General features: G+C 37.4%; 1 protein-coding gene across 1 annotated transcript in view; it reads left to right on the forward strand.

Annotated features, from left to right (window-relative positions):
- Positions 1-25,146, forward strand: part of LOC139320712 (teneurin-3-like) — a 157,955-nt gene that overhangs the window by 103,571 nt on the left and 29,238 nt on the right. The window contains exon 3 of the mRNA XM_070949146.1: positions 363-572. Coding sequence (XP_070805247.1) covers positions 363-572 — 210 coding nt within the window. The remainder of the gene's footprint in view (positions 1-362; positions 573-25,146) is intronic.

Below are 25,146 nucleotides of genomic sequence, written 5' to 3' on the forward strand. Positions count from 1 at the left end.
ATTTTACCTATGAATCTAAAACAAGACTGTCAAGCCTCAAGATTCATACCCAAATTAGTATTTTTAAACTGGATGAAAATATGATGGAAACATGAAATGCAACAAATGTAACAAACTTTTTTAAAAAATGCAACAGATACAACTGATTTCTGCATTTAATTATTTAGGGAATGAAACATTTAATAAAGATAATCCCTTCCATAATGAATTTCAGAAAACTGTAAACGTTTCCATCACATGCTATCATAAATTTGTTTAGCTATAATTTATCAAAATATTTTAAAAAATAATTACACGAAGGTAAGCAATTTCTGAACTATTCCGTGTGTTATCCTATTTTTTTTTAATATTTTTTTCCTCAGGTCCTCCCATGCCATCTTCTTCATCTAGTCAATCCGTTATTGAACATTTACATTCCCCTCCTCCATCTCCAAATCTCCATGACAACCAGAGATGGTTGCTAAGTACTAGTGCTATCCAGCCAGTTCAGGACTCTGACACTGATGAGGACTATACTGCCAGCTCTTACCTAGTACAGACCGGTCCTGTTTCAGTTTTTGCCTCAGGTCATGGTAAGAATAGGACATCTTGTCCGTAGTTTTTCTATTGCATCTTAAAATAAAATACTCTGACAAAACATTAATTGTTTTTATTTTATTAATTGTTTGAAAATGTATATGAAATAATATAAATTTATTTTATTTATTAAACAGAAAAAAGTAGGAGAACTGAATTATCTTTAACTTTTCCAATATTAAAATAAAAAATTCTAATCTAGATATAGTAGGGTTCTAATTAGAAGAGCAGGAGGTATTCTTAACTATAGAGATTTTTGGAACTTGTTAGCATTTGTCTAACAGTACTGTTCAATGTCTACTCAGAAGTAAACAGGATTACATTAATTGGCGTTTATTCCCTGGGAAGTTTGTTTACAGTGACAGCCTTAGCTCTTATAATTTAAAGTAGACCATTCAGAATCTTTGGTATCTAAGTTAGCTATGACTAATTAAAGTTCTACTGCTTACAGTAGGCTTATTTTAGATATAGGTACATACTACCTAACTGAAAGGAACAGGATTCTCTGCTCAATTCTCCCCCCAAAATTTTTTTAGATCCTTAGAAATGCCCTACAAAGAACCAGTAGATGCTCCTGAGAAAAGTGGCATGGAAAAAAGAAAGGAGAGTTTTGCAAAATGAGTTACATATTTTATCTAAGAGTTGCTTTAAAATGTAATTGGCAGATATATCTCCTTTCCCCACTGTAGAGCTCACCTTATTGAAGCTTCCACAATACTGTATACATTATTTTCAGGGGACCAGCAGGCTGCCATTGAAAAGAATGAGGGAAAAACCTGTCAAGCTGTCTACATGTGCCTACATCTGTATCCAATATTGTAACTTTCATAATGTTTGTAATTTTTGGAAGTTAGTAAGTTTAGTAAACATAAGTATTTACAGAAATTCTAATTCAAGTATTTTATCTTTTGTACATGACAGTTCTCAGAAGCTTTATAATTCCCTATAAAGTATTGCTTTAACTGATCAGCTATTTTCTTCTAAAAAACAGACATCCCAGCACTGAAGGAATATTTGTGTCATGTTTTATCAATCACAAAGAACAGTGAAAGAAAAGAATGCTGCAACTTTGAGTTAGATCAGTTGTTTGTTAAATGGTTTCATCTTTTACTGCATTATGCAGTTAAGAGCATATAATCAGGCCAGTAAGGGATGCTTAATTTATTACTTCCAATTCAGCACAACTAAGTATAATTTTCTTCCTAATAATATTGCATTCAGCTAAACAGGGGTGTCAAACTCACACTATCACATGACGTATCGGGATTTTTTCCCCCTTCACTAAACTGAGTGTGGGCGTGGCCAGCATGTGACGCATCCGACCCATGGGCCGGGAGTTTGGCAGCCCTGCGCTAAACAGCAACAAGACAATAGCTTGTTTTTTTAATTCAACCAATCCCAAAGTTTCCAATATTTCAGGATTAGCTAACTTTTGCTTTTAATGTATTTATTCCAACCCTTGTTCAGTAATAGAATTAAAAGGAACCTCAATAATCATCTAGTCTTATTCCTCATTCAGATTAGGATTTACTAAAGCATTTCATAGAGCTAGCTATTCAATCTCTGTTTAAAGTCCCCCAATGAAAGTGAACATACCAGTTTATAAGGCAAGCTCTTGCGTTTATTGGTAGCTCTTACCATAAGAGAGAAATAATGCTAACATCTAACTTGAATCCATCTTTCAATGTTATTTCAAATCATAGGTTGTGCTCCTGGTCCTGGCAGATAGTAGATAACAAGACATTGCCTTTTTTGTATAACAACTCTTAAGATATCTGAAGACTGTTATCTTATTTCTTCTTCTAAGTCTTTTTTCCTGCTAAACATATCTAGTTCCTTTAACTGACATTATAGGATTTCCTTCATAATTTTAGTAGTCACTTTTGAACTCATTTGAATGATGTCCATTTTAGATTGTAGTGGTCAGAATTGGACACAAGATTCATAATGTAGCCTGATCAGGGTAGGGTAGGGTAGGGTAGGGTAGGGTAGGGTAGGGTAGGGTAGGGTCAATTACTTCTGGTAATATGGACTATGAAGGAGGTTACTTACAAGTCTAAATTATTGCATTTGGTGATCATCTGGAAACATTAACTGATACAAAATGCAGCAGCCTGTTATAGAGTAATATTGTTACTATCATGCTACACCCTTGCTGAAGGAGGTACAATGCTAGTGTATTTTCTAGTACAATTCAAGATTCATATTAAATTAAGTCCATCAGGGACTGGATATTTCTGATATTCTCTTTCCAAGATAGACTCTATCCACCCAGTTTAAGCCAAGCAGAGAACATCTTACAAATATCCCTACTTAATTTGAAGTATTTGGGTAGACTGTTTTAAAAAGTATTCAAAGATTGCTTAATCTTTTCTGTTAGAATTCCCCTCCATTGGAAAGTACTGGCTCTTAAAGCAACAGTACTTCAGACTTTCACCATTATACTTTAAGCAAAGATAAATTTTTGAGTGAGATTAAATATAGGGAAGTACAGGAATGTTTTCCACTTTGAATTAAATTCCATGCCATGTGTTTTGGGGTCATTTGAAGTCTCATATCTGTTCCTTCATGTGACTACTACCCTTTCAGAATTGCCATTGGAACAAAGTAAGAGCCAGATGGTTTATGACAGAGGATAGTTTATACAAATTTAATAAGTAAATTCTTGTTCACATTAAATTTCAAACTATTTTCCGCATCAAATTCCTTAAACCAGGTCAGCATTTCTACTATATCATCAGATTGGTTTAGGGTGGAGATGTACAGTTGTATGCAAAAATCAAGGCACCTCTAGCCAAATTGTTTGTTTCAATTAATTCCTTAGCAAGATAGAAGCAGGTACAGAAGTTTGAACTTTATTTTAGTCAGATTTTATAACATCTCTTTCAGTATTTTTACATATTTTCCTGCTGTCTTATTTATAAATGTATTCCTAGTGCTTTCTTAGTTTCTTAAAAATCTTCCTGTACTTCCTGTACTTGCTTTTGGGATTTTCCCCCTACTCTTCCTTATAAAATTCTACATAATTCTGCTATATCAGTAGTATTTCTAAAATATTCTTAGGTCTTCTTGCATTGTAATGCATGTTGAGATTTTTTTTCTCATAAACGACTGGATGCTGAAGGTAATTCCAAACCCTTTAGTTCTAAATACTTAATTATTGGATTTGAATATTTCAAATTGTTATCCTGCTGAATATCAAACCTTTTTTCAACCTCAGTTTCTTCACTGTCTCTGGCATATTAGATTATTTTTCAAGGAAAATTCTGCTACAACTTTCCTAAATCAATCTGCAAAACAGAAGCCACAAATCATTCCAACCAACCTGCTAAGAAGCTTAGTTGACACAGGGGTACTCCTCAGATCCATATGCCAGCATTGTTTTTATAACAATTATTTGAATGAAAGAGTTATTGGAAGCCTTTTCTTCAAAAATCATCTCAAATATGTAAAATAAAGTTTTGTCAAGTCTGAAATGTTTTGAAACAAAGTGCTTTGTAAGGATAAAACAAATATAGAATGTTTTGTCACAACCATGTGGAGGAAAAGGGGTGTACTATTTTCAGGAAAAAGAAATACCTTATTAACTATTAAGCACAGTTTTAATAAAGTTTGGGATTCTATGGCATAGGAAACAGTATTGTACAGATGGAAGGAAAAATGGATTTCACTAAATATCAACATAACCCAACATCTTTTCTTTTTTAATACCATAATCCTTTACTTAATAACTAATACAAATGCTGTTGTTTATATTGATAAAAATGATAATTGCAATCCCTGATTATTTTATATTCCTATGTAGGACCTCATAGTGTTGAGAGATCAATTGAAAGTCTCTTTTGGCAGTGTTGTTGTTTCATATGAATAAATGGATAGTTCTTGATTGATTTTAAGAGTCTCATCAGCTTGTCCATTACATCTTGGATACAGATATCTGGAAGATATTACTTCTTCTCTGATGTCACATAAAGTCTGCACAATGCATTCCTCTTAACAGAAAATGGTCTGCTATCACAACATGCTCTCCCCCCCCCCCCCAAAGTGATTCTTTGGCATCTTCTGAGTTTGACTTCTATCCTACTCTGTGGAGCTGGACGTGTGAGGCTTGCTCAGGAGGCTCTGCACTGGCTTACACAATGAGATTTTGTTTCATATTGTTGAACTTCCTCATCACAAAATGTTCCCTGATCCTCTTGCTCCTTTGGGTTATCTGCTTCCACTTGTCTTTTGTTGTTTGGTTGCCTCTGACTCTGTAACCTGCCGGTTTGTCAAAAATGTCCATCCATAAGGTATTCTCAACAATTTTCTCTAGAATCATAAATTCAAAGGCATCAAATTTTCCTCATTAAGAGTTCCTGATGACCCAACTTCCACAGTTATCATTTACAATTGGGAAAACCATAGCCTTGACAGTATCTATGTTTTTCAATGTGTGATGTCTTTGCAGTTACATCAGGAGTCATCAGAATCTTCTTGCACCATTGTTTGCCCTCAATTCCTCTGATTATTTATCCTGATGCTAATATACATGATCAACTGTCATTGATAGACACTAACTAATATGGAAGACTTAGTTGACAAAGTGGAAGTGACCATTTAATCTTGACTTCTTGAATGTAAGAAAAAGCATAATCAAGCGTGGAGTTTGTCTTTAAGAAAACAGATTTTAATAAAGTGAAAACAACAAGAGCAAGATTTCATGCAAGGAAAGCTAAAGAAAAAAGGAACTCAAAATTAATAAAGAATTCCTGAAAACCGAGCTCTTAAAATAACAATCTCAGAAAAATCCAACAAGGAAAAAAAAAGAATAAATTGATTGCAAAAATACTGTAGCAGTTTGAACAACTAAAGGTGCAAATAGGAGGTGGAAAGAGGTATGATCACCAGTGATATATATATAGCTCAGAATTGTAGAGATAATGTCAGAAAAAACTGAAGTTCAGAATGAGGTACTTTTAAGATAAATATTAAGAACAAAGAAAATATACTCAAGATAAAGGAAACAAAACCAGTACACTAGTTCTCTACAGAAATGTCAGAAGATTAACAAATAAAAGTCAAAACTGTTCAACTTCTGTTTATCCTCAGTTTTCTGCAATTAAGAGATATGCAACTATAAAAAGAGGATAGAAAGAATACCTTTTTTACTTCCAGTTAAAATTGAAAAAGATAATTACAAAGTACTAGTTGATGGACTGGCCCAAACAGTACTGTAATGGACAGAAGGGATAGGGATAGGCTTGAGGAGCAGAAGGATGAGTTGCAACCAAGACAATGGCCAGATAAAAGTAATGTGAGTCTGAGACACAAATGTAATTTGAAAAAGTGTCTCAGACAGACCCTCCATATTTCCCACAAAGATTAAGAGAAGAAAAGTGGTAAACCTATTCAAATTTGCAGTATTCTCTTATTGTGACCTTATAATAAAAGTAGTATTAGCATTCATTACAGATTGCCCAGTCTGACCTGTATAATGTTTAAGAAATCATGGATGATGGGTCAGACAACTAGAAGAGAAAAATACTTGTATCTTCCAAACGGGGGGAGGGGAGGAAAATCTGAGGAATTACAGTCCAACCACAATCCAGGCATCTCTTACCACACTTCATTTTCATCTTCAAAAACTTCGAGTTCTCAGGACAGTAACAAAGCCCACAGAATTTTTATATTGAAAGTTGGTTATCTGTAGCATCTGATTCTGCGATTGAAACTAATGTGAGATGTGATAATAGGGCTGTGCAATATTTTGGATTTGAAGAGCATAAATAGAAAATCTGCCTACAATTCGTTAAAGCTGATGATTGTGGATTTTTTGTTTAGATTCATGTAGTTGTCCTCTTGTGGGTGACATTCAGTCTTAGATTTTAAAAAAAGATGTATTATGTTACTTAAATTCTTGTGCACAAGATGCTACCTTCACCTCCTAACCTAGCTATTATTGAGTAGAGTATTGCAAGATTATTACAAGGTACCTTTTAGAAATAGTTTAGTGCATTTCTGAAGGTTGCAATTTGTGCTGTGATATGTGAATCACCAGAAGATTTTGGAAAGAACTGAAATATAGTTGAAATGACTTAACCATGTCAAAAGAACAAATTGAATTTGGTTCCATTTTGGCTTTTTTGGGGAAGGGAGCTGCTATAATTTATAATAGCACTGCTGCACTATAAGGACAGGTTTTAATTCTACCTAAATAGATTCAAGCAGTAATTCATGGAATTGATCCAGTAGTTGGAAAAAATAAATGTTTTAATGACTATATCACACCCGTCCTTGTTTCATTGATTGATGTTCTGACTATGCATGGTTCAGATCAATAAACAAGGAATGCTTTGAATATGGGCGTGGTTAACAAGTATTTATATAAAAGCAGCCAGCATTGTTTGGTTGCCTAGGTAACAAAGGAAAATATTGAGAATTTTGTGTTAACAATATGTTATTCTGTCTGTATCTTTGTAGTCTTGAATTCTGGCAAATTATTTTGTGGCCTATTTCACAGCAACCAACTGTAGAAATAGTAGCAGAAATTTGGAATTACATTATTTCTTGCGAAATTATTAATAGAAATTATTTCTATTAAATACAGTGCAATTCATTTCTGAATAAATAGGAAATACAATATGGATTGTAGCCTTTTGTGTATTCTTTTTCATGTGAATGAAATGAAAAAATAGTATTCTATGGGTTAGTGTACTATGTCAATTACTAGTTAATCACATTGGAAGTCTGCTGAATATTTGCAGAAAATGTTTTCTTGTTAATTGAGTACATGTAAAGTCAGTGGTGGGATTCTGCCGGTTCTAGGGGGTTCGGCCGAACCGTTTGTTAAATTGCTGGCTTGCCCCGCCCCTCTGCAACACTGGGCGAGGGGTGGGCGAGCCAGCAATTTAACAAACAGTTCGGTGTTTTTTTATAATTTTATTGGCCTCGCAGCTGCCACGGGGCTTCAAAGAGCCACCCTACAGCTGATCAGTGTTAAAAGAAAAATGAGTAGACCGACGCCTGCAAATATAAATGAGTAGACCCAGTGGTGGGATTCTACTTTGGTAGAACGGGTTGTTAAGTAATTAAGCCAGTGGTTGCCAAAGTGGGCGGTACAGCCCCCTGGGGGGTGGTGGGATGCCTTAGGGGGGCGGTAAACGACAAGGGGGGCGGCAAGAGGGACGTTAGAGGCAAAGGGGAGCGACAGGGGGGGCTAAGTGGCAAGGAGGGTGGCCCCCCTTTGACCTGTGCCTCGCAGCACTCACCTCCTTGCAAGCAAACAACAAGAAAAAAACAGCCTCTTTCAGTTTCAGCATAGGTTAATTAGCATGATTAGATCGGCTTCCGACTCTCAGCTGATTCGCTCTCAGCTGTTTTGCAGGCTCGTTTGCAAGCTCTTGTTTTGCAAGCTCTTTACTTGCTGCAAAGAGTGCTCGAGCAGATTTTTTTTTTCCCTAGCTAAAAGGAAAATGAAAGTAAAGCAGGCTCTGCTGCAATGTGACAAAATGAGGCAGGGAGAGAGATTTTTTTTTCTTTTTCTTTCTCCTCACCAAAAAAGGTAGGTGCAAACAATGGGAAATTTAGGGCAAAAGAGGAGAGTTCAAGATTTTAAAAGAAAAAAGAAAAAAAGCTCTATTTAACTAAGGAATTGTAATAATTGAGATACTATTAATTGTATATTGTGTTGAAAGCAGAAATGGTTAAGTTGTGGTTTGGAGGAATATATACGGGAAATTATTTGGTTTATTATTATTGGTAAATATAATTAATTGATTTGTAAGAAATTGGATTGCATGAAAATAATTGGAATATTCATGTTCATATTGATTAATATACAAAAAAGATAGTTATATAACTAATTGATTTATATTAAAATGTTGAATTTGTATTAAACAACTATTACATAATTACATAATTAGCCAATGTGAGGATGGATATAAAAATAGATGACAATAGGAAGGGAATAGAATAGAAGGGAAAAATTGAATTTGATTAAGATTAGAGATGAGGATGAAGGGTAATATTGGTTTTTTTAAAAAATAGATGAGGAATAAATATGGCAAAAAGGAAATATAGAAATTGTAAATTTAATTGAAATGACTAAACACTGTTTAAATTTGTGAACCAGCCAAATACTCTGTTGAAAAAAAATACATTGTATGTTTGTATGTGTGTTTGTTTTGTTTTGTTTTGTTTTTGTTTTTATTGAATTTGTATACCGCCCTACTCCCGAAGGACTCAGGGCGGTGAACAGCCATAAAAATAAAACATGGAAATACAAAATTTAAAATAGAGATAAAACAAATTAAATAAATTTGGCTGAACCATATTTAAAAGCCCAATAATTTAAAACCAAATTTAAAATTCCCATTTAAAAGCGGAGAAGTTTAGGTCAGGCCGGCTTGCTGGAATAGGAACGTCTTAAGCGTGCGACGGAAGGTACGCAGATCCGGAATCCTCCGTATCTCGGGGGGGGAGCTCGTTCCAGATAGTAGGTGCCCCCACAGAGAAGGCTCTCCCCCTGGGGGCCGCCAGTCGACATTGTTTGGCCGACGGCACCCGGAGGAGCCCCTCTCTATGGGAGCGTACTGGTCGGTGGGAGGCTATTGGTGGTAGCAGGCGGTCCCGTAGATAACCAGGTCCTAAGCCATGGAGCGCTCTAAAGGTAATAACCAAAACCTTGAACCGCACTCGGAAGACCACCAGGAGCCAGTGCAGCTCGCGCAGGAGGGGCGCTACATGGGAGCGCCACATCGCTCCCATCACCACCCGCGCAGCTGCACTCTGCGCCAGTTGGAGCCTCCGAGTGCTCCTCAAGGGGAGCCCCATGTAGAGAGCGTTACAGTAGTCCAGACGGGAGGTGACGAGGGCATGAGTGACCGTGCGTAATGAGTCCCGATCCAGAAAGGGACGCAACTGGCGGATCAGGCGAACCTGATGAAAAATCCTCCCGGTCACGGCCGTCAAGTGCTCTTCTAAAGACAGCCGTGAATCCAGGAGGACACCCAAGTTGCGAGCCCTCTCCGTGGGGGCCAATGCTTCGCCCCCAATAGTCAGCGATGGCACCAGCTGACTATATCGGGACGTCGGAAACCACAGCCACTCGGTCTTGGATGGGTTGAGTCTGAGCCTGTTTCTCCCCATCCAGATCCGTACGGCCTCCAGGCACCGGGACATCACTTCAAGGGCATCGTTGGGGTGGTCTGGGGTGGAGATGTACAGCTGGGTGTCGTCAGCGTACTGATGGTACTCCACCCCGAAACCACGGATGATCTCGCCCAGCGGCTTCACATAAATGTTGAACAAAAGGGGCGAGAGGACCGATCCTTGTTTCTAATTATTGCTGTTTATTCATATTTGTTCTCTTTTACTTTTTAAAGTTTAACAATTCATTCTTTATCTTAATATCTTTATATTTGTTTGGGGTTGGCTTTCTTCCCTTTCATCTTTTTTATTGTACAGCAATCTTTCTCCTCAAACCTACCACCCCTCTCTTTTCTTTCCTTCTTACTTTCTCTTCCCCCCTCTTCTTCTCCTCCCAACTTCCTCTTCCTTTCTCCTTCTCCTCCTCTCTTCCTCCCTCTCTTACCCTCACTCCTACTCTAATTTCCCTTCCTTCATCCCTCTCTATTGCTGTATCCTTTTATGCATATGGACTACTCAGAGGGCTGAAAAAGTTATTTTTGACTGGTCCTCGTACTTTTGACCAGTCCTCGAACTTAGGACTGTCCTCACATTTTATGTTTTTGCCCTATCTTGTCACCATGGTGAAGAGAAGCAGTTGTGGAATGAGTGACACGGTTGTTAAGAATGCTACAATGGGCATAAATGATGACCAGTCATAAGTGCGAAGACCGGTCACTTTTTTCAGCCCTCTGGGTAGTCCTTTTGTGCATATGGACTACTCAGAGGGCTGAAAAAGTTATTTTTGATTGGTCCTCGCACTTTTGACCAGTCCTCGAACTTACGACTGTCCTCACATTTTACGTTTTTGCTCTAGCTTGTCACTATGATGAAGAGAAATAAGTGACACGGTTGTTAAGAATGCCGCAACGAGCATAAATGTGAGGATGGTCATAAGTGCGAGGACCGGTCAAAAGTACGAGGACCAGTCAGAAATGACTTTTTTCAGCCCTCTGAGTAGTCCCTATGCAGATAGCCATGCCCACCCGGTCACATGACCAGCTAGCTACGCCCACCCGGTCACATGACCAGCTAGCCACACCCACCCAGTCACATGACCACCAAGCCATACCCCCAACTAAGCCACGCCCACAGAACCGGTTGTTAAAAAAATTGAATCCCACCACTGTGTAAAGTACATTTCATTTACACACGTGAAAGAAAGTTTATGTGGTGGAGAGTATGTGGAGGTACAGAGCAATTATTTTTTATCCCAATTTGGGAATTATTAGTAAGTAAATAGAAGGACATGTGATTTCATTTCAGAAGTTCTCTGTTGGAAAAAAAGCATATTTTCCTAATTTGTATTGAAAGCATATTATGCATATTGGATATGCATAAATTGCCAATCACATCTACCCGACCCATCAGAGCAGGGAGGCAAGGAATGTTGCAGGTCCCATCCCTGAGGAAGATACACCTGGTGGGACCCAGAAGAAGGCCCTTCTTTGTGGTTTCTTTAACAATAGTGATTAAAGCGATATGAACCATTATTGGACTTTTTGTGAGAAACTAAAATTAACTGTTGATGTGGGGCTTTGATGATTAGATATGGGATTATGGAAATCATGTAAACAAATGAGTAATTTCCCCAAGAGTAAACAAACTCTTAGAGTAAGAGTTTGATCTATTTTTTACTTATATTTGTACCCAAGAAAGTTGGAAGTCATTCTTTTTCAGTTTTCCTTCTTTTCTTCTTTCTTTCTTACACTTTCACTCTTTTTCTTTCCTGAGTCTTTTCTTTTTTCAAATCTGTTTTTTATTTGTTTATCCCTTAGTTTTGTATTTTTTTGACGTATGAAGGATCAAAGACTCAGCCGTTATAATTCTACATTCCTTATTTACAGAAATCATATCAAAATTTAGAATGAAATCCACTGGGAGCCATCTCATATAAGGCAGACTCTGAGTCCCTGTAACCAAAAAGTGTTTATCGATAGAAGAGAATATTTGTAGCTCATATTTCTAGCTCATTTGTAGGGTCCTTGGTGCTCTCTGAGCCTGATGGTTTTCTTGCAGATGTTTCATTACCAAACTAGGTAACATCATCAGTACTAGAAGGGAGTGGAGTTTGCTCTTATTTTCAAATAGTAGTGGCTTACCCTGTCAGTGGTAAGTGATCAGTGATCAGTTGCTTCTCCAAAAGTTTTTTGAATGGTGCTAAGTCTCTATAACCTCAGGCAGAGAAGGGCTATTCTACACCCCTCCCTCAAATGTTCTTTAAAATAGTTTCTCAGCATTCCTTTAGGAACCTCCAACATGCAAACTGTGGTTATTCATCCTAAAATGAATCCTCTTTACCTGCAGCTTAAAAATTTGCTGTTTGCTGGGAAGGTGTGTAGCTAAAAGTCAGTCTACATTTAGTCTACATCTGATTTTGGGGATATTTCTTCATAACCAAATAAAAGTGTGTTTTCTCTGTAGTTCACACCCATTGCTCGTTGGATCTGACTGTCATAAAGCAAAACCCACATTTTGTAATTAACTCCCGCACCCAATTTTGGCTGGCAGAGTGCTGCACTAGGCAGAGTGCTGTCACGCCCACCCTGGCCACACTCACTCCTGGCCACACTCCCTGCCAGCCCTCCGAGGGCAAACACAACTCTCAATGAAATCAAGTTTGACACCCCTGGATTAAGGCATCAGGCAAGAAACCAGAAGAAAATGAGTTCCACCTTATGCATCAAATTGGGTGCCCTTAAACCAATCATTCTCAATCAGATTTAGGAAGGAGAAAATGGCAAATCACTTCTGAAATCTTGCCAAGAAAACTGCAGGGACCTGTCCAGGCAGTCACCTGGAGTCAATAATAACTTGAAGGCTCAAAAACAAATCACCATTTTGGTAAATTTAGCATGGTTATTTTTGGCCACTTATCCCAGTGTACAGTTATAACTTTATTGTCACTTTGAATGTACACTAATTGGCATACATTAAAATGAAATTTTGGTTCATATAGCTCTCAAAGGGTCACCACCTCCAATATACCCTGCATAAACATTACTAAATAAACAAATAAATACAAAATAGTATATAGCATAATATATTATATTATACCGTGTTTCCCCAAAAATAAGACCCTGTCTTATATTTTTTTGAACCCTGAAATAAATGCTTGGCCTTATTGGCATGCGCTCAAAAGCCCGATTGGGCTTATTATCAGGGGATGTTATATTTTGGGGAAAACAGGGTATTATAGTATATTAATAATTATTATTTATTATATGCATTCGTCATCATTTCGGGAAAACAATGGATGCCCAATTTTTTTTTATCTAAGTGGAGAGAGGAAACAGTTTTGTTCCAACCATTATGTATGCATTCATCTTTTTACTCTTGGCAACATATGTTGAAATATGCTTAGGAGGAGTATCTTCCAAAATTCTAAATTATTTCTTGGCTTCTGCAAATGCACAAACACATATATAGATAAATGTTTCTTGACTCATCAAAAGGCTTTCATATAATATTAGTGTCATTTTTAAAAGGCTAGGTTTTCTAGAAGAGTTTCTTTATACAAAATTTGTTCCGTGTTTTATATCTGGTCTTCTCTTCAATGTTGCATAAGCAACTTCATAAAGAAGTAATAAAATGAGATTTGTAAATGTGTTTATATATTGGAAAAATATTAATTAGGATGGTGCAAACTTAGTAAAATGAGTAAAACATGCCTATTTCATGTCTATTTTTCCCTGAAATATGTAAAATTTATACAAGTTCATTAATTTGCACTAGCACAGACACGTTTGAAGCATATTTCTGGAACAGTGACAATGCTAAGTATTATCTACATACAAAGATCAATATTTTAAAAAATTTCTTTGTTCAAATAAATTTTCTTTATGCAGGAAAATAGAATAAGTTTTAAAAATTAATAAACCTTTCCAAGTTCTTCCCAAATTATTTTTTTCTGACTCTTTCTTATAATTGACTTGATTAATCTATCTTGTTCTTAGCCTGCCAAAAAACTGTCAGCATTGCACTTCCACCGCAAAAAAAGTGTACAGTTCTGTTTAATTAAGCATTTAGTTGTTCTGCCAAAATCAAATTAAAGTTCCCCCTCATTTCAACTCTGTCTCACCAAAATCAAATTATACAAAGTGGTGGGCAATTAGTTATAATAAAAATATTGGATATTAAATTTGCTTTCTATTTTTTTAAAAAAAATATTTTCGATCTTTTATTTGAGTGAGATGCTAAAAACAATTATTTATTTACTAATTGTAACTACACCATTCTATTTGCCTCAGTATAATTCCAAGAAGGGTTATCTGCCTATCGATAATAGAAATTCAGAATAAAACATGCATATGACCAAGTGCTCATCATCATGAAAACTGATCATCGTGAAAACTATAATCATGAAAACTGATAGTGATAATCATATTTTACACTTACGTTTGAAGTATGAGAATTAACCAGAAAGATACATTTTCAAATAATGAATGCTTATGAAATGTTAAGATGGCTGTTTAATTAAAGTCTAAAGGAAAATTCTGACCTTGGGAGTAGGGAAGGAATGAGTAAACTGTTAAGAATGAACTTTCAGAAAATAATCCTGAGAAGAAAAAGTATCTAAAAGTACCTTATTGTTTATTACAAACAAAGTAATAAATCCTTTGTTTTCTTTAGAACAATGTGGGGCAGAGAGAAATTTGGAACAAGCTAAAATATCACAGCTAAAGTAATCTTGTTAGGACTGGAAACCCCTAATGGATTTTTTGTTTAAAACCCTCCCCCACAAAAAATGAACTAATGAATTATGGTTTTATGATTAGACAGGATAGATTATAGAAAGAAGACCATAGATTAAGAGATAAATTTATAATTGTATTTACAACTGTTGTAAAGTCAGAGATTACTAGTTTGTAACTTTTTATTTTTTTCCTATTTCTCTTTTACTTTGCATTTCTTACTTTTTTAGATTTCTCTTTCATTTCTTTTTCATACTTTATATTAGTTTTATTAATAAAACTAATACAACCTTAATAAAATTATATGAAAATAAAATAATCATCTAGATTAAGGTGCTCCAGGCTAGTTTTAACTTACCCAAAAGAAACTCTTTTCTGGGCTGCTGTACTTCTGATCTTTACTGTGTCACCAGGTCTGGATCACCTTTTTGCAAAAGGTATTTACCGTATTTTTTGGAGTATAAGATGCAGCTTAGTTTTTGGGGAGGAAAATAGGGGAAAAAAATCTGCCTACCAGGTATTCATCTGGCTAGCGTCCTTAGTCTGGTCAGCTTCAGCACATTAGTTTGTTGGTTTTTATCCCCTGCTTGGGGATAAAAAACAGCTTCTAAAGCACAACTGATCTTTGGAGAAAGAAGCAATGAGAAAAGCAGGCAAACCACAGAGATCGCTTCACGCGCTAGAGCCTCCTAAGGGCTGAAAAAAAACTTCACAGCTGAGAGTCGGGGGGGGCAGGCAAAGTGCTTCACTTGCTAGCACCTCGTTAGGGCTGAAAAAAAGCTTCACAGCTGAGAGTCAGAGGGACCAGGTGAAGATCGCTTCACTGAAAAAAAGCTTCTAAAGCACAGCTGAGAGTCGGAGGTAGATCTAGCACCTCTTTAGGACTGAAAAAAAGCTTTTAAAAAGTTACATTCGGAGTACAAGTCGCACCCAAATTTTCAGCCTCTTTTAGCAGGGAAAAAAGTGTGTCTTATACTCCAAAAAATGTGGTATTTTATTTATTACGTATGATGTAGCAAAACACAGCATAGTGCATGAAATTCACAAAAAGTTCGGCTTCTGCAAGAAATAGTAAAGGTGTTATAACTTTGAATATGCAGATCTGGCTTACACATGCACAGTGGACTTCTGTCAGAGTGGGGATTGACAATTTTGTTAATGGAGGTGTTACAGCATAAGAGAAGATCAGACACTATGTAGTCTAAATCCTTTCTACAAGACAAACAAATACATAGCTATCTTCATTAAAAGAAAACAATTTATCAGCCAACATACTATAAAAATAGTCATTTAAATCTATTCCTTATCACTAAATAGACAGTTCCACTATAATATCATATTGGCTTTTGAAGCTATAGAAGTAGGCTTAGTGTAGGTAGAGTAAGGCAGAAATCTTCCCTATACAGGTAGTTCTCAAATTATCATCAGAATTGGGATATTAATTTTCATTGTACATTATTGCAGTTGTAAGTCAAGTCGAACCCAATTTTTAAGCAGTTTTTACAGCGGTTGTTAAGCAATTCCCTGCGATTATTATGTGAATCATGCAGTCATTAAACAAATCCAGCTTTCCCCAATAGGTGTTTTTTGATAGAAATTGGCAAAAAAATGTTGTGAACCGTGATCATGTGATTATAGGGTGCTGCAACTGGTCATCAATGTGAGCCATTTACCAAACACTCAAATTGTGATCATGTGATCACAAGGGAGGCACAGCAGTCATGTAACTTATAGGTCGAAAGTCATTTTTTCTAAAGCAATAATTTGAACTGTCATTAAATAAACAGCCGTAAATTGAACATCTGTACCAAATTGCCTCTGCAATTAAAATTGACATAGTAAAGAGCTTGAGAGTGCAGCCTTCACTGTGTCCTGAATTTCTTTAATAATGTATGTTAGGGATAAATGGAGAATGAATTAGGCATAGTAGTTAAGGTGTCAGGCTAGAGACTGGGAGTTCTAGTCCCACCATAAGCACAAAGGCAGATAGTAACTTTGGACCAATCACACACTTGTAGCCCTGGGAAGGTGACACACTACTTCTAAAAAGCCTTGCCAAGAAAACTGCAGGGACTGTATTGAATGTTTGAATAGAATGGGAAAAAAAGGATAACATTGCTACAACTGCCAGACTACAAAGCCATTATAAACTTCCCATTTCCACATAGTATGCAAAATGATCCAAAAAAGATGGACAGAATAATGTTTGTTTGTTTGTTTGTTTGTTTTATTTTAATTTACATGCCACCTAAATATAGGTAGTACTTATTTTGACTAAGGTAAAAATATTTAATATGAAAAGAACCTTTCTGAATTAGACTAAAAGCACACACAGTCCTATTTCCCATATTGATAGAAACATGTTAGGCCTAGTCCAAGAACAATATTCAACCAAAGTTCAGCACTATATTTTCTTATACAAGTAGTCCTTGACTTACAACCACAATTGAGCCCAGAATTTCCGTTGCTAAGGAAGGCAGTTGTTAAGTGAGTTTTGTCCCATTTTACGATCTTTTTGCTACAGTTAAGCAAATAATTGCTGAGTGTTAAGTGAATCATGTCATAAATTGAATCTGGCTTCCCCATTGATTTTGCTTGTCAGAAGCTGACTGGGAAGGTTACATATGGTAATCACATGACCCCAGGACAATGTAAATACATGCTAGTTGCCAAGTGCCCAAATTTTGGTCACATGACCATGAGTGCTGCAACAATCTTATAAGTGTAAAAAGCAATTATAAGTTACATTTTTCAGTGCCTTTGTAATTTGAATGGTCACTAAATCAATGTTTGTAAATCAAGGATTACCTGTACCATATAGACAGAATCTTGGCAAACTAAATCTATACTATCCTAACCTAAACAATAAACCTGGGAGATTCTAGTATGTAGCTAGCCAAAGTCCATTCCTCTTCTCACGATCCAGCTCCTGACTGTGCTCATGCCCCTCTACTTGGAATGTGCTCTCTCCTTCCTGGAAATATTCTGTGTTATTGTAGTCCATCACCAAAGGCAAGAGCTTATTTCTCTTTGCTTTTTTTATTTCAGTGGTATCATATACTTACATTAACAGTGAAAGAACTGAAACTTCATTAGAAAACATAGCATAGCATTATATTACCAATATTTACAGGTAGTTAGTGATTTAAACTGTTTGCTTAACAATTATTGTTTGAATTAAGAAAAGCCTACAAAAGAGTGCTTCACAACCAACAAGGCACTTTTCACAAAACATTGCACCATTATTAATTATCATTACCTGAATGGTTAGCAACCTTGTTCGCATTTTATACTCAGTTTTCTTTTTTTATGTATATATATATTTTATTGTAATTTTTTCTTTTCCAAAACTCTAATACATGTTCAGGCAGACAGTGTCATTAATTATAGAGATTGGATTAATAGTTCATATAACCACCACATTATATACATATACATATAAATACCTCTTCAACTTCCGTATAAATATTACCTATTTTTGTTTCTGTTATCTATCCACCTATACAATTTTTCCCACACCACATAGTATTCTGAATTGTCTTTTTCTCTTAATTCTAAAGTTAATTTGTTCATTTCGGCACATTCAAATACTTTTTAAATAATCAGTCCCTCTGGTGGTAAGTTATGTTCTTTCCAATATTGCGCGAATGCGATTCTTGCTGCAGTAAGTATATGTAAAATCAGGTATCTTATTTCTTTGGCATATTTGGTTTTTAGTATACCGAGGAGAAATGTATCCGGAATCAACTCAATTTTGCAGTTTGTGAGGTCTTGTAACCAGTGTTGTATTTTGGTCCAATACTTCTTCTCTTCAGGGCATGTCCACCAGGCATGAAAGAAGGTATCTTGATGATAATTGCATTTCCAGCATTTGGGATTCAGTTTATACTCAGTTTTCAAGTGCTCCCGTGATCATGTGATCATTTTCTGCAATCTTCTGTGCTCGCTTTTCCAGAAAGTCAATGGAGAAGCAAGCAAAAATGGTTGCAAGCTGCTCTTGCCTGCTTAGAGGACTCCTTCTCATCTATGAGGACTGGCTGAAAGAGCTCCCTGCTGAAGAATTTCAATATCATGCAAGCATACGTGGCATCCGAAATCTTAGCAGACATGGAGCTAAAATCCTTCAGAAAAGAGCTCTTTTAGCCAGAGTTGATAGGTAGCTAAAATCCAAGCAGAATTTTCATCTGCTGAGTGGAGGGACAGTGCAGTAAGGAAAATGGATTGCCTCAGTGGGTGGCCAAAGCCCAGGTGAGGCTGCATCTGAGCTTAACAACCGCTTGCTCAATGACCAGTGTCTTAAGATGTACAACACTGGTTGCACTACTTTTTAAGTAGTGTAACTATTTAAAGAAGAAAAGATATATCTATGACTACCAGCTGGTCTTAAATATCTATGCAGAAAGTTATTTGAGAAGTTGACATACTGAATGGAATTAGATGATTCTAGCAGAAATGAAAGTAAGTTTCAAGAAGGTAGAAGGTGATTGAAGTAGGACTTGTAATAAGCTATTAGGGTGGAGAAATGCAAAGAATGCAGAGAATGAGTTAATGCAAAGAATGAGTTAAGAGCTGCTTAACTCATTCTTTGCATCAGTTTTCACACAAAAAGAAACTATAGCGCAACCTACCAAAAACATAACCATAAAAAACCGTGTAGAAATAAAAATTAAAATAAGCAAGAAAATAGTAAAAGAACAGCTGCCTTATCTTGACAAATATAAATTACTGGGACCTGATATATTACACCCATAGTTCTAAAGGAACTGGCAGATGTTATCTCAGAACCCTTGTACCATATCTTTCAAAAATCCTGGAGCACTGGGGAACTACCTGAGGGTTGGAAAAGTGATGATGTGGTTTCCATCTTCAAAAAAGAGAAAAAAAGATCCAGGAAACTATAGACCAACCAGCCAAAAATCAATACGTGGGAAGATACTGGAAAAGATAATAATAATTAAAAAAACCAGATCTAGAAACATCAAGAAACAAATAAAAGTTATAATTAGAAGCCTGGTTTGTTGCATGGGTTTATTAAAAACAGATCATGCCAAACCAATCTTATTTCATTCTTTAACAAAGTGACTAAATTAGTAGACCAGCAAAATGCTGTGGACATAATATACTCAGATTTCAGTAAGGCATTCGACAAAGTACACCACAACCTACTTCTTGGTAAGCTAGGAAGGATAAGGATAAGGATAATTTTATTTCTATACCGGCCGTCTCCCGAAGGACTCGGGGCGGTGTACAGCCAGGTAAAAACACAATACAAATATCACAATTTAAATTTAAAAAATTATTTAAAATATTACATTTAAGGTCAATTAACTAAAAAACCCAAAAATTTAAGAATTCCAAATTTAAAACTCAATTATGAAGCTAGCCCTGCCTGTCGGAAGAGCAGGGTCTTAAGAGCACAGCGGAAAACTCGGAGGTCAGAGATCTTGCGTATGTCCGGGGGCAGTTCATTCCAAAGGGCAGGGGCTCCCACAGAGAAGGCTCTCCCCCTATCCTCGTGGAGGATAGACATCACCATCACCAGATGGATTTGTAACTGGCTGACAAACCGTACTCAACAAGTAGTTCTTTATGTTATTACATCAGCATGGAGGGATGGGTGTCACAAGGTTCAATCTTAAGCCCAGTACTCTTCAATATCTTCATAAATGACTTAAGTGAGGAAATAGAAGGGGAACTCATCAAATTTGCAGATGAACACTAAGCTAGCAGGAATAGCTAAGACCCCAGAAGACAAGCTTGGTATCTAAAAAAAATCTTGACAGATTTGAAAAATGGGCCCTACCCAACAACATGAAATTTAATGTGGAGAAAAGCGAGGTGTTTTATCCTTAGGCAGGAAAAACTAACAGTATAGGTACAGATTAAGTGAAACCTGGGTCAAAAACAGTAACTATGAGAGTGACCTTGAAGGCTAGTGGATGATCACTTAAATAAGAGCCAACAGTGTGCAGCAGCTGCCACCAAAAAAGCTAATACAATCCTTGGCTGTATAAACAGAGGCATAGAATCAAAATCACATGAAGTATTAGTACCTCTTTATAAAACCTTAGGAAGACCACACCTGGAATACTGCATTCAGTTTTGGTTACCATATTACAAAAAAGATGTTGAGACTTTGGAAAAAGTGCAAAGAAGGGCAATTAGAATGATTAAAGGCCTGGGGACTAAAACATGAAGAACGGCTGTACGAACTGGGTATGGCTAGTCTAGAGAAAAGAAGGACTAGGGGGTGACACGATAGCAGTATTCCAGTATTTGAAGGGGGCAACTTATTCTCCAAAGCACCAAAAGGCAATAGAAGAAACGATGGATGGAAACTAATCAAGGAGAAAAGCAACTGGAATTAAAGAGAAACTTCCTAACAGTGAGAACAGTTAACCAATGGAAAAGCTTACCTTCAGAAGTTGTGTTTCATCATTGGAGGTTTTTAAGAAGAGACTGGACAGCCACTTGTCTCAAATTGTATAGGGTCTCCTGCTTGAGCAGGGGATTGGACTAGAAGACCTCCAACATCCCCTTACAGCTCTATTCTGATTGATTGATTGATTGATTGATTGATTGATTGATTGATTGATTGAAATATAGCCATGGTGAAATTATAAAATTGATAATTATTTGTGTTAACAGTTATTTAATTAGTTTTTTAACTAGAGCTGTCAAATTACTAATTTTAGATTTAGTGATGGCAACAATAAAGACTGTAGAAAGCAACATTTTAAGAAAAGTATTTATATTAGCAAATTATGTCATAAATGTTCTGTGATAAGCAAGATGGATAAATACGAAGTCTAGATCTGCTTAAAAATAATTGCTGGTTCAAGTTCAGCTTCTATCCTTGAGGTTTAGTCCTGTTAATGCTAGTTCATCACTTTTAGATACAGAAGAAAATCATCTATATTTGGCTTGTTTCTACACTGCTTTGAAAATAATAGAAATAAGAACAGTGCTAAAACAGAATAATTTGTATTAGCCTAAAGTAGATGATAATTTCTACAACTGTAATAATTAGAAATATATTGTTAAAACCAGAGGAAGCATATTCCAAAAACCTTTATATATGAAAGTATTTCAGATAGTCACCTTGCCTGTGTTTAGTATCCTATTTATAATAAGCTTTAAGGAGGGAAAAATAAGGAAAAATTATTCTGCTCCAAAATTTTCAGTTTTGCTTGGTTTCCCTGAAGCCTGGTTAAAATTCATTCTCACATAAAATGTCCAGTTAGGATTAGAATTACGTTTCCTTTGTGTTAAAAACCAGCAGAAAGGTTAAATTTGGAATTTTTATGGATAGTGGAAGTCTTCCATTTTAGCTTAGTTTTACTCTTAGCAAATATTTAGGGAAAAATTATGCTGACCCAATATCTGCGTTTAGTGTTAAATTTCCTTGACTTCTCAGCTAAAACTGGCAAACAAATTCAGGGTGATTTTTAATGACTAGTGGGAATTTTACATTCTATTTTTTACTAGATTTTTTTATTGAAAAGAAAAATAGGGAAGATTTATTCTGTACCAAATTACACAGTTGGTTTAGGGTTTTCTTGACCCCAGTGCTTAAAAACTAGCAGAATGGGTGATACACACCCTTATGTTTCTGATTTAACATACTCCTGCAGAGAAAAAAGATTTCAGTCCTAGAAAAATAATTACGGAAAAATACATAAGGACCCAATATATGCAGTTGGCTGCCTTGAAGGTTCTGCCAAAACTAGCAGGTAGGTTAGAGTCAGGATAATTTCTTTATGGATAGTGCATTTCTTATATTTCTTAATTTCCTTGGTTTTGGTTGTTGAGAATAATTCATAGAAAATAAATTCGTTTTATCTTATTTTAAATTTTGTATTTATATGTTTTATTCTATGGCTGTTCACCGCCCTGAGTCCTTCGGGAGTAGGGCGGTATATAAATTCAATAAAATAAGAAATAAATAAATAAATATATTGTGACAATACCAATGAAGAAGAAAAATAACAGCTCTTAAAAGAAACCAGCATGGCTATATAAAGAACTCTCTGACAAATTGAATGACAAAAATGGACAAATATAAAAAGTGGAAAGAGGGGCACATAACTAAGGCAGAATATCAGCAAATAGCCCGAGCCTGCAAAGTTGAAGTGAGGAAAGCTAAGGCTCACAATGAACAAAGGCTTGCGATAAAAGTAAAAAATAACAAAAAAAAAAACTTCTTCCAATATGTTAAAAACAAGAAAAAAGTCAAGGAAACAATTGGCCCATTGCTGGGAGAAAGTGACAAGAAGATGGCAAGCAAGAGAAAACAGAACTATTTACTTCGGAGTATTTTTCGGAGTATAAGATACACCAGAATATAAGATGCACCTTAATTTTTGAGGAAGAAAACAAGAAAAAAAGAATTCTACCTCTGCCTACCAGCATCAGGATCAGCCGCATCCTCACTTCCACTTGATTTTGATAACGAGCAGCACAGATCTTTTTATCCGTTTAAAACAAACCCTATCACTCTACGCGCATTTAACTGGAATGAGTGGGGTGGGGGATGATTTTCATGGGGGCAGAAGAGGGACTTGGCATCGAAGGCTCCACTCCCGAGACTCCCCCATCTTCCTACCTATAGCGTTGAAAGCTTGGCTTTCTTCCTTCTTTGGCCTGGATTATGGTACCTTTCTATTTTGTAGTATTTTGTGGTATCCCTTAATGATTATAGACCAGTAGCTTTAACATCTGTTGTCATTACTACTTGATAAAATAGAAAAATGTGGGTTATTATTATTATTATAATTATTATTATAATTTATTTTGTATACCACCCTTCTCCCGAAGGACTCGGGGTGGTGAACAGCCAGCAGATAAAATACAGAAAATACAAAAATTAAAACAATATTAAAAACCAATTAAATTAATTTGGTTAAAACACCCCCATATTAAAAAACCCATAATTTAGCAATTTAAAATTAAAACAATTTTAAAAATATGGTCAGGTCAGCCCAGCTTGATGAAACAAAAATGTCTTTAAGGCACGGCGGAAAGTGCGCAGATCCGGGATCCACCGTATCTCCAGGGGCAACTCATTCCAGAGGGTCGGTGCCCCCACAGAGAAGGCTCTCCCCCTGGGGGCCGCCAGCTGACATTGTTTGGCCGACGGAACACTGAGGAGGCCCTCTCTGTGGGAGCGTACTGGTCGGTGGGAGGCTACTGGCGGCAGAAGGCGGTCTCGTAAATACCCGGGCCCTAAGCCATGGAGCACTCTAAAGGTGGTAACCAATACCTTGAAGCGCACCCGGAAGACCACTGGGAGCCAGTGCAGCTCACACAGGAGATGTGTTACATGGGAGCATCGAGTCACCCCCATCACCACCCGCGTGGCCGCATTCTGGACCAGTTGGAGCCTCCGGGTGTTCCTCAAGTGGAGCCCCATGTAGAGAGCATTACAGTAGTCCAAGCAGGACGTGACAAGGGCATGAGTGACCATGCGCAAGGCATCCCGATCCAGAAAGGGACGCGACTGATGGATCAGGCGAACCTGATAAAAAGCCCCCCTGGCCACGGCCGTCATATGCTCTTCCAAAGACAGCCGTGTAACCAGGAGGACACCCAAGTTGCAAACCCTCTCTGTGGGGGCCAACGACTCACCCCCAAAAGTCAGCGATGGTACCAACTGACTATGTTGGGATGCCGGAAGCCACAGCCACTCGGTCTTGGACGGGTTGAGCCTGAGCCTGTTTCTCCCCATCCAGATCCGCACGGCCTCCAGGCACCAGGACATCACATCAAGGGCATCGTTGGGGTGGTCCGGGCTGAAGATGTACAGCTGAGTATCATCAGCGTACAGATGACACTTCACCCCGAAACCACGGATGATTTCACCCAGCGGCTTCACATAAATGTTGAACAGAAGCGAGAGAACCGACCCTTGCGGCACTCCACACACAAGATGCCTCAAGATCGATCTCTGCCCCCCTGTCAACACGAACTGCGACCGGTCGGAGAGAAAGGAGGAGAACCACCGCAACACGGTGCCCCCTATCCCCAACCCCTCCAGTCGGCGCAGCATGATACCATGGTCGATTGTATCAAAAGCTGCTGAGAGATCTAATAGAACCAGGACAGATGAACAAGCCCTGTCCCGAGCCCTCCAGAGATCATCCACCAACGCGACCAATGCCGTTTCCCTGCTGTGCCCAGGCCTGAAACCCGACTGGAACGGATCTAGATAAACCGTTTCCTCCAGGAACCGGGGAAACTGTCGCGCCAACACACTCTCAACAACCTTCGCCACAAAACGAAGGTTGGAGACAGGACGATAATTTGCTAATACAACTGGGTCCAGGGAAGGCTTCTTGAGGAGGGGCCTCACCACTGCCTCCTTCAAGGCGGCGGGGAAGTTACCCTCACTCAGAGAAGCATTGATAATCCCCTGGAGCCAGCCTCGTGTAACCTCCCGGGAGGCCAGTACCAACCAGGAGGGACACGGGTCCAGTAAATATATGGCCGCACTAAGCCTGCCCAGAATCCTGTCCACATGGGAGCCACAGGGTCAAACTCCTCCTAAGTGACATTCTCAAGGCCCGCCTCCATCACCCCGCCTGAAACTACCCAGTCAGAGTCCAATCCTTCCCGAATCTGAGCGATTTTGTCATACAGATATTGCATAAAGTCCTCAGCTCTTCCGTGTAAGGGATCATCCCTCGCTCCCTGATGGAGTAGGGAGTGG

Source organism: Pituophis catenifer, unplaced genomic scaffold (genome assembly GCF_029215685.1).
Source record: "Pituophis catenifer annectens isolate HBS135680 unplaced genomic scaffold, rPitCat1.0.hap2 SCAF_8, whole genome shotgun sequence".
Lineage (NCBI taxonomy): Eukaryota > Metazoa > Chordata > Lepidosauria > Squamata > Colubridae > Pituophis > Pituophis catenifer.